Raw genomic sequence first — 10,580 nt, 5'->3', positions numbered from 1 at the left:
ACATCAGTGACATTTTCCTGCACCTCAAGAAACAAACGGTGCTCAGTACCGTGCTGATGGCTGCATCAGGCAACGACAACTCCTGTGTCCATCGAGGGTTCAGGCTCCAAGAGAACGGCGAGGTGTCCCAGAGCGGGCTGCACATTCACCACGCTGACATTCCACCGCCCTCCAGCCCCATCCTGCCCAGCCGCCAACCCACGAGTTCCGCACGTTTGGAGCAGGTGTCCCCCCCGCACAGCCAGGCCCGCCAGCGTGGCTATCCGTGATCTCCGCTTCAGGGCAGGAGCACCGTGCTCCACCAACGGCGTCCAACCCAACAGTGTTTGGGGCTGGGTTGGAGCTCCTCTTCAGCAGGCTCCCGCACGGCGCTTCCCACCCAGCACACGTCAGCGGCAAAGTCAGGGGCAGTGGGAGCAGCATGGTGACTCAGATGTACTCAAAGCTCTGAACTCAGACCTGGATTTTGACCCTGTCCTCAGTGGACACCAGTTACTCACACAAGGTGACACCTCTGTGCTCCCCACTCAGGCTTCAGTGTCAGCTACCGATGTAAGTGATAGCAGAGACCCCAGTAATGCATTGCTTGTTGTTGAGTTTTGTCACTTTTTCCATCGTCCCCAGTGTTGAATTACATCACACACAAAGCTCCCTGTGCCTGTATACATCTGCACTGCAATACGTGGATGAATTTTAGAAAGAACCGTTTTATGGTGCATGTTCTGTGTGACATCTCTGCAGCTCTCAGACATCTCTGTATCCCACAGGATAATTTCTTTCCTGTACAAGGATTCTATTTTAAGGCTGAGGTAACATTTCTATTTTATTCTTTACCAAATTACAATGAATGCATTGACTTTTTATTTACAAATAGTGGTACTTATGAATAAAAATTACTAGAGATATAGGGCAGGAAATACATACAAGTATGAACCTCGGGTTTACTTGTAAAAAAGATTTTCAGAAATACTTCAGAAAAGAGGCACTTTACTGCATCTCTTCTCCTAGATCCTCAGCTCGCTCATGTATTATTTTTCAAATATCAAGACACATTTAGACACTTGTTCGCCAGTTTTAAATCTGACAATACTGAAACCTATGCAAGATAATCTACAACTGTAACACACAGATCTATACCCCTCTGCTCTGAAGGTTGTTTTCCTTTCACACAGGTAGCCAGATCAAAAGTTTCAGACTGATCCCACAGAGCTGAGGGGTGCTTTCTTTAACAGGACAGCCAAGTAGATTCGAGTTTAGCTCACATCCAACTTGTTTTCTGTCTAGCTTACACACGTGAGCTCTCTGGGACTGGACAGAAAGCACCTGTCTATGTTCAGCCTGTACCCAGGGCTAAACTAGACAGTTGCTCTATCACACAACAACCCCTCACCAGCCAGGGAGGGGAATTGGGGAAAGGAGAGCAGACCCAGGGGTGGAAGTGAAACAGATTTAGTGAAACACCACCACCACCAGAGATACACAGATATACTTGGCCCAATGAGTATCCAGTTGTCACCACTGACCAGAGCAGTCCTGGGGAGAAGCCAGAGGAGGAGCAGGAGGAATCTCACAGGAAGAACCCCCCAGGAGGTCCCTCTGCTCAGCCAACCTTCCCCCTTTATAAGGCCCATGGCACGAGGGGCTGCCCCTGCAGCTCGCTCAGGGCAGCTGCCCCGGCTGACGAGCTGCTAACGGCCTGCCTGGCACGGCTGGGTGGGATTCTGTCCCGCCCAAACCAGGAAAACTCCACTGAATTAAAATTGAGTGATGGATCCACCACGCAAAAAAAAGAGGTTACTCATCTACTTGTTAGTTTCTCAGGCATGTACTTGATCATATGGCATGTTTTTGATTTAACACCTGTTTTTAAAAAAAAACACCACAGATTTCTGAAGTCTTTAGTTTAAAGATGCTGCTCCACATCGCACTTCAGGACCTCACAGAAGAATCGGAAATCCTTAAAAACCGAGTCCCAGCTGCGATAAAAACCAGCTCTGGTGCTGCAAAACCGCTGCGCTCACAGATATCCTTAAATAGCCAGCAAGCACAGAAACTTCGATGTTTGCAAACTGTGCTTTTCCATACTTGCACCATAATCCTGGTGTCTGGTGCAATGTTTAGTCTTTACTCTACACTGTTTCAAAGAGTGGTTATAAATAAAATAGACACCGTCACCCACACACAATAAATCTGCATTTCTCTGTCCATCTCTGTTTGCATCACTTATAATACAGCAGGTGCCTGCTGACATTTGGCCTTTTGAGGATTTTGGTAAGAGACAGCACTATTTATCAATTTAATCAGAGTGGAGGGTTTTCTTGTGTCTGTGCTCTTGAGGGGTTTTTTTGTTTATTTGTTTTTAAACATGGGCTTTGTTCAAAGTCTGAGTTACCAAAGCACAGCTTGCAACAGCAGAAATTTCATGAACACTAACCATGAGCAAGGTCTTAAAGGGGAAAGACCCCAAATGCATCACTTCCCTTGTCAGAGGAGGGGATCTTTAGACTTTTGTGCCCTGTGGCACAAGGACAAGTCAAGAGCACAACCTGCACGCACAGCTTTGCATTCGGTATCGTGGGACACGCCTCTGTTGCTCACATCTGTGGACGCTGAAAGGGGACACAACCTCTCACCACCAGCCTTGCGACAGCCACTGGCCACTTGTCCCTCTGTCTCCCCTCAGGGGGCAGGGAGGGAAGAAGGCAGGTTGTCTGCTCAGCGGTGTTCACAAGCTGTACTTACACCCCACGTCCAGGGCTCACTAAGCAGATTCGGCCAGGGCCCAGCTTTCGCCACCACAGATCAGAAGCCAAGCTTTTATTTCACACATGGGAAGACTCTCTCCCACGCGGGAACAACAGAATCCAGAACAGTCGGTCACCTGGAGATCAGCTGCATCTGCAATCACGGAGCACTCAGTCCCCCCCCTGGCTCAGGCCCTTGAACTTACACCTCCGGGGGCTGCTCTGTGCGCCACCCGTCAGCTGAAGCACCGCTGACCCAAGAGGGTCTCTCCCACCAATGCCATTCTGCTTTGAATAATTAAACCTACATACACCAAAGCAAGGACTTGGATCTTGCACCAGGGTCACAGCAACCGATCGGTTGGCTTCCCCCTGTTTTGGTCCCAGGAGCTGCTTCTCTGGAGAACGGCATCACCATGGGGCGCAACTGCGAGGAGCGGACTGTGGAAAAGCAGTCGTGGCTGACCAGGGCGCGGACAGGTGCTGCCTCACCAGAGACTTGAAAACAGGTCACTATACTCCAGCTGAGTTCGGCAAGTACCAGAGCGCTCACTGTCTGGGGAACAGGACTGAAATCCTTGGTTAGGCTGAAGAAGGACTGGCAGGTGCATTGCCCACCCCTGCAGTGCCGGTCATTCTCCCTGGAGACTGAAGGAAATCATCTTCCATTACTGTCAGAATCACAGAACAGTTTGGGCAGGAAGGGACCTTGAAGACCCTCTAGTCCAATCTCCCCGCCCTGGGCAGGGACACCTCCCACCAGACCAGGTCGCTCCCAGCCCCATCCAGCCTGGCCTTGAGCCCTGCCAGGGAGGGGGCAGCCACAGCTGCTCTGGGCAGCCTGGGCCAGGGCCTCACCGCCCTCACAGGGAAGGATTTCTTCCTTACATCTCATCTAAATCTCTGCTTTTTCAGTTTAAAGCTACTACCCCTAATCCCACACCCCTGATCCAGAGTCCCTCCCCACCTCTCCTGCAGCCCCTTTCAGCATTGGAAGCCGCTGTAAGGTCTCCCCGGAGCCTTCTCTTCCCCAGGCTGAACACCCCCAACTCTCCCAGCCTGTCCTCACAGGGGAGCTGCTCCAGCCCCTCAGCATCTTTGTGGCCTCCTCCGGACCCGCTCGAGCAGGTCTGTGTGTAGAGTCTTGCATCTGGGAAAGAACAACCCCATGTACCAGTACAGGTTGGGGGCTGACCCCTTAGAGAGTCGCATAGGGGAAAGGCACCTGGGGGTCCTGGTGGGCAACAGGGTGACCATGAGCCAGCAATGTGCCCTCATGGCCAAGAAGGCCAATGGCATCCTGGGGTGTATTAGAAGGGCTGTGGTCAGTAGGTCAAGAGAGGTTCTCCTCCCCTTCTGCTCTGCCCTGGTGAGACCCCATCAGGAATAGGGTGTCCAGTTCTGGGCCCCTCAGTTCAAGAAGGACGGGGAACTGCTGGAAAGAGTCCAGCGCAGAGCCACAAAGGGGATGAAGGGGGTGGAACATCTCCCTTGTGATGAAAGGCTGAGGGAGCTGGGTCTCTTGAGCTTGGAGAAGAGGAGACTGAGGGGTGACCTCATCAACATTCATAAATATGTAAAGGGCGAGTGTCAGGAGGATGGAGCCGGGCTCTTCTCGGTGATGGCCAATGACAGGACGAGGGGCAACGGGTGCAAGCTGGAGCACAGGAGGTTCCATGTTAACATGAGGAAAAACTTTTTCCCTGTGAGGGTGACAGAGCCCTGGAACAGGCTGCCCAGAGAGCTCGCGGAGTCTCCTTCTCTGGAGACATTCAAAACCCACCTGGACACATTCCTGTGTGACCTGCTCTGGGTGGTCCTGCTCTGGCAGGGGGTTGGACTAGATGATCTCCAGAGGTCCCTTCCGACCCCTGACATCCTGTGATTCTGTATGATTCTGTGATTCAGTGATTCCTGTACTGAGGAAAGTATCGATCAATACTTAGCATCAATCCAAAACTTCAGCCTAGACAACATTACTCCTACGTCCTGGCATTATTGCTTCAGAACAGGAAAGACTGGCAGAGGACAAAAGGGAAGTGACATGAAAGAAACAGCACTAATTTCTATTGTAAATGACATTTTGCATTGCTGAATTAGGAAAAAAAAAAAATCACAAAGAAATCGTATTAGTGTACAGTATTTATTACCTTCGATTAACCCGAATTCAATCATTCTGATACGACTAAATTAACTCTGAAATAAACAGACATTTTTAAATAGCTGTGAAGATGAGAGGCTTTCACATGAGTATTTGGTTGATCTGCACTCTTAATCCACAAGCAAGATACATCGATCAAATATTGTACATTTCCCTTCATTTTACAGTGGCCCATAATAAAGCACGATTTCTGAGGGTGAAAGCAGGGAGGAAGGAAATCGTATTTTCAAGCAGCCCTTTTATTAAAAAAGAGCATCAACTATATATTAAGCCAACGTGTTTCTCTCTGATTTTTTTACAGCATACAGTTCTGCAAAATATACAGCTCACCAATGACACACAAACAGCGGCCCTTTACTGAGGGCAAGGAACAAGGGAAAAAACAAACAAGAAGAAGAGATACAAAAGAAAAGAATTCTACAGATTAGAAAAGGCATAAATTAGACCATTATTCCACTTCAGAGGGTGTCCAATGCCGGTAAGAAAGGTCACGCACAATGTTTTTCAAGCGAACGTTGCCATTAGCCCACGAGGGATTTGCTGCATGCTTCACTCCAACAGAAGACAGTGCAAGTCACCCGGAAAGCCACCTTCTCCAGTTATCTTTTAGGCCTGTCGATGTCGTCAATAGCAGCCAGCAGCTTCTGCCGTGCCTTTTTGTTGATGTGGGAGCCCAGACAAACATTCACCAGATTGGTCAACTGCTTAGTGGAATATTCCTGGCAAACAGAAGCAGATCATGTCATGGCAGAAGAAAACACCAGGCGAGGACAGAAAATGAAAACACCACAGACGTACACACCGTGGACTTTTCAACCGACAGAGGCTGTTGGTACACGAGGGAGATTCAAGGTGGTAGTGAAGTCGGGGCCGGACAGTTTTTCATAGCTGGGGCACAGGACAAAACTGTATTTTGCTACATGGCAGTTTACAATGGAAAACGCTTACGACTTCAGCAGTGCTGGGCTGAGTGCACACAAAGTAGTTCTGGGAATACTTATGTACATAAATCCATTTTTAATGCATTTTCCATTCTTTGGGAGGTGTGGTGGGAAATACATATGCAAATGGATAAGCTTTTAATGCAAAAACGTTTTTCTAAACAAACTGTGACAAAAGTTGATGATCTTTTTTTGACTTCTCATTTCCAATAAACTTCTAAATACTTCTCTGTCTACAGGGTCCCCAAACAGCGTTAATCTCAGTACATAATAAAGGAGGAAAAAATGACAAAAATGTTAAGACAAGAATTCTCAGCACCTGTCTAAACACCACATTTGCCAGTACTATCCTTGTACCCAACACTATCCAAAACAGAGCTTCCACCAGGAGGTTTAAACAAGAGTTTTGCCATGTAGTTCACCAAACAGCAGCTCACAATCTCTCTTGTGGCTCCAGGTAAAACAAGGAAAACAGTATTAAAGAGTTATTCCTTTCATCCATTTCCAGCAGGATTTCAAGTAATCCCAACCACAGATTTCAAAGTGCTCCGTTTTAACAGACACTTCAGTGAAGGCAGCTCCGACGGCACGTGACCGAGTTACACGGTCCTGTTCTAACCGTCAGGCAATGCCAGCGTGAACACAGGCCAAACGCTCTGAGAACACACCCGAAGCCTTATCGCGAAGAGCAGCAGTGATCCCCACGCAGCACGACAAGCGAAGGAGGAAAAAGCCGTGACTCTCACCCCCTGTGCCGCACAACTTAGGTTAAGCAACCTGCTCCTGCAGGCAGAGTAAAAGTTCAAGGTGTGATCCCCAACCGTCCTTCCCGATGACCGAGCTGTGCACTTCAGCATACTCTGACCAGCACACAAATGTTTCAGCTTCACTTCACTCTAGTTCTCCAGCAGGTAGATGTGACAGGCTCACTCATCCCTCCCAGTCACCAGATGTGGAACCAGTACGAACATGTACTAACTTCATGGGACAATAAATGTAACAAGCATACACGTGCACACCCCCCCAATACTTATACAGCTTCCCATACAGATTTTACTGCAATTCTATGCGTACATTCATTCCTATTACACAGAGGTGTTCACCATTCATAGTTGTTAGCACGATTCTACCGTCATGGTGAACCTTCCCAACAGACAGCAACAGAACACAAATCTTACTCTTACCCTGTGTTCTTTTATCCAGCGTTCCATGTCATTTTCCGTTAGGTAGTATGCTTTAATGTAGGTCTCCACAAATTCTTTATCTGGAATAGGCCTAATGTCTGTTAACTTTTCTAGTTTCATTAAGAATTGTTGAAAGTCCAGTTGCATCAAGGCACGTCCTTCGTTGCTGCATTTCTTTACGTTGGCATAACTGAAGAGAAACACAGCAGAAAGTAAAAATCAGAAGGAAACAAAACTGACTCGTACTTCTCAACATTGTTAACTGAGTCCTTCGAACATCAAGGAGGAACACAATTACGGTTTTAAGTTAAAAGCAGACCAGAACTCCTCTTACGATGCCTGAGGTAGAACCTCACTTGCATAATCTGTTTTAGCCCCACTCACAGAACAGAACCCCACTGTATCCAGTGATACTTCAAAAAACCACTACCTGCCCACCAAAAGCCACTAAAAATCCTACACTGAACAATGCCCTGGAAGTGGGTTAAAGGAAATTAAATGAATGCTGACCAGCACACTGGAGAGTGGCTTTGGTCAAGTGATCATGACCACGAAGTCTGAAAGGCAACCAGCACACTTTAGGAACTGCAATGGCACCAGGCAGCTTTAGGAATGGTCACCAGGAGCTTGCTGAACCAACCGGCAGCATCAATGAGGCACGAAGCTGTTTGTCCAAAACCACCCACAGCCACCAGAGGAGAACGGGTGGCAGCAGCGGCTCACCTCGGTGCGAGGGCGATGTTCTAACGAGAGCAGACTGACAGAAGAGTGGTGACAGGTTTGAGCTCAAAGGAGAGGCACGGGACGAGCTCAGGGCAGGGCAATACCAGGAGGGATCACAGTAGGGTGACAGGCAACAAACGAGGACACCGATCGTTGCAGTTTTTCAAATGGGGAGGAAATGGTGTTTGTCAAGATCAAAGGAAACGGCGCTGCAATGCCCTTCACAGCGCCTGTTCCAGCTGTATGCGGGGAAGGGAGAAGCTTTGGTCTGGGGCACAGTGTCTTGACAGACCTAATCCAGCCCACCCACAGGCTGCTGCCACCAGCAACAATTTCCACTCTTCCCTTGTACCAAATTTAAGGCAAGCTCAGTCTTCCACTGGTTCATGAGGTTGTTCCTAATTACTGTACAGTCCCTAGATATTAGGTGTCATGCAAAGGAGGCAGCAGAAACATGTGGTTGGAAACTGGATACACAGCAAGATCAGGTTAAGAACAAAAAGAAACAGCACCCTTACAGTTAGTGCGCAGAAAGAATCTGCAGAAGAGGCAAAAAGAGAGGGGACCAAGGCACAGGCCCTCTGGAGCTCGTAGCAGACTGGACGATGGTTCTCAACAGGACGTACTGCAGCGCCTCAAGAAGCCAGATGGGAAACAGGAGAGGACATAGAACTAGGAGACAGGGCAGGGCAAAATTTAAGGATGGATATGGCTGACTGTACTGGAGATGATTCTTCACCCCATGAAGAGCTTGATGAGAGCAATTTCAGTTGACTGGCTGACTGGAGAAACACTTCCTCCATGGTTTTTACTTTCATACCTTTGCAGAATTCAGAGATGAATGAAGTTATGAAGGTATTCAGAGAGTCAGCTGTTCAGAATACCTTCCTTCCCTTTCCTCAGGGGCAAAAGAAACTACAAGACACTTAAAAAATAAAAATAAAAACAAGAACTGGGCAAGAATGAGAGAGAAGATGATTTACACTCTAAGGAAGGGCAGAGGACAAATCATGTCAGCAAGGTATTCCCAGACCACTCTGACCAGTCAGTGGAATGCTTAGGCGAAAGTAAAGGGGAAAGTTTCATGGTAAGTCACAAGTGTGAACCACAACTGCTACATGGAGCAAGACATACGAGTGATGATCTTCAGAGCTAAGAATTAAGTGGTTTGTGAACACTGAAGCCACAGAAGTAACATTGCGAAAGAAGAGAAAACAACAAGTACAAAAGAGGCACAAGGGCTGAGGCAGAGGAAGCTGATAGTGATGGATGGTCTTATCCACTTGAAAGGAAAGGGGGGCAGGGGGAGGAGGAGAAAGATGCTTTTGCTCCACTTCTTTCTATTTCAGGCAGGGTAAGTGGAAAATAAAATTTGAAAAAGAAAAGATAGTTGTACAGGTCGTATGTCACATGAAGGAACTGAGGAGCCAGACAGAGGTCACGGCTGGATTTAGTCTCCCTGAAGATGAAACTGATCTCTCAAGAGACTGCAAAAGGATGATGGCACGAAAAGAAAAAGGCATGAGTTTAAAAGTGATGGCTTGATGGAAGCAGTGGCAGCTGATGATTCTCAACAGACAGCTAACACTTGGAGAAGAAGGATCTTGTTGAGGTCCTAAATTAGAGCAGACAGCAGGAGAGTGGGATGGAAAGAAGTAAAATAGGTAGTAGGAAGTGCAGAGGGTAAATATAACCAGGAAAGAAACACGGAACATATGTAGAAGGAGCTGAAGACAGCACGTTCTATGATGCAGAAGTTGTGATGAGAGCCCAGGAACGCAGGAAGGAGACAAGAACACAGAAATAAACGCAGTGGATGAAAAGACTACAATGCTCAGGCTACAATACTGACTCTGAAAAGGCTGGGACACTGATTAGGAGGGAGGGACGAGCAAGGCGTAGCAGTTCCTGACTAAGGTGCTTGAGCCTCTGCTGACTAAGCCAACTAAGCCACCTCTCTGTTCCTGATGAATTTGGAAAAATCCCGCTCCATAGCTACTCTGAGGTAACTGCTAGGGTTGACAACTCCATCCTTCTTCCTGGCAAAGACAAATGGCATCACCACAGAGATGCTGACAATCCCACTTTCATTTTATTCTTTGCTCTGTCAGGAAATAATAATTTTCAGATAGAAGTTTCTTTGAAAGAGGACTATGCCATTGCAAATGCTTCAATAAAACACTCAGTGTTATTCTTCTGCAGTATTTAGGTACAAGACCATCCCCCTTAGGCTTAATGCTGTTCCAGACTCCATGAAACAACTGCTAAGAACTACGTTAAGCCTTGGTATTTTTTAGGCTTCCCAAAAGTACAAGACCTTACCAGCGCACTACAAAATTAAAACTTTTAGTTCCATAAAATGGACGTTATCATTATAGACCTATCTACCCGAAAGCAAGACTTCCGTGAGCTACTTACCCTTCCACGAGAGTTCTATTGGCCAAGCGTATGCAGTGCTCCCAAAGGATGTTGGAGACCGGCAGTGGAATACGGACTCTTTTAGACACCTCGCTCAATCTTCTGTTAAATTCTTCAAATTCCTGAGGAAACATGGAAGATCATTATTCCTTTAGCATAAAAGGGATCACACTCTATGCATCAGTAGCAGCAACAACAACAAAGAATTAGAAATGCACATGGAAGAGAACACTGAAAAATCAGAGCAAAGCAGAGAAGCCCAACAGGCACAGAGTGTAGAGACAAGCTTAATGTGTACATAGAAAGCGTGCCACTTTTCTCTATAGCATTCACATCACCTCAGTATGTTGTTTTTAAAAAGGAACCACTGCTCTGGTCCCCAGAGGTGTAGTTCTCTGTGACCCTGACA

The 10,580-nt window shown here is 47.3% G+C and overlaps 1 protein-coding gene across 3 annotated transcripts in view; it reads right to left on the bottom strand.

The window, feature by feature from the left end:
- Positions 1–4,873: 4,873 nt before the first annotated feature.
- VPS50 (VPS50 subunit of EARP/GARPII complex) overlaps positions 4,874–10,580 on the bottom strand; it is a 76,156-nt gene continuing 70,449 nt past the window's right edge. For all 3 annotated transcript variants that reach the window (XM_086467702.1, XM_086467703.1, XM_086467704.1), the window contains 3 exons: positions 10,172–10,293; positions 7,031–7,220; positions 4,874–5,624 (listed from right to left, as the gene is read on the bottom strand). In XM_086467702.1, the coding sequence (XP_086323828.1) occupies positions 5,505–5,624; positions 7,031–7,220; positions 10,172–10,293 (432 nt within the window). In that variant the 3' untranslated portion in view covers positions 4,874–5,504. The remainder of the gene's footprint in view (positions 5,625–7,030; positions 7,221–10,171; positions 10,294–10,580) is intronic.

Source organism: Leptosomus discolor, chromosome 7 (assembly GCF_034619465.1).
Source record: "Leptosomus discolor isolate bLepDis1 chromosome 7, bLepDis1.hap2, whole genome shotgun sequence".
Taxonomy (NCBI): Eukaryota; Metazoa; Chordata; class Aves; order Leptosomiformes; family Leptosomidae; genus Leptosomus; species Leptosomus discolor.
The sequence above is the reverse complement of the archived record's forward strand: the minus strand, read 5'-3'. Positions and strand labels throughout refer to the sequence as shown.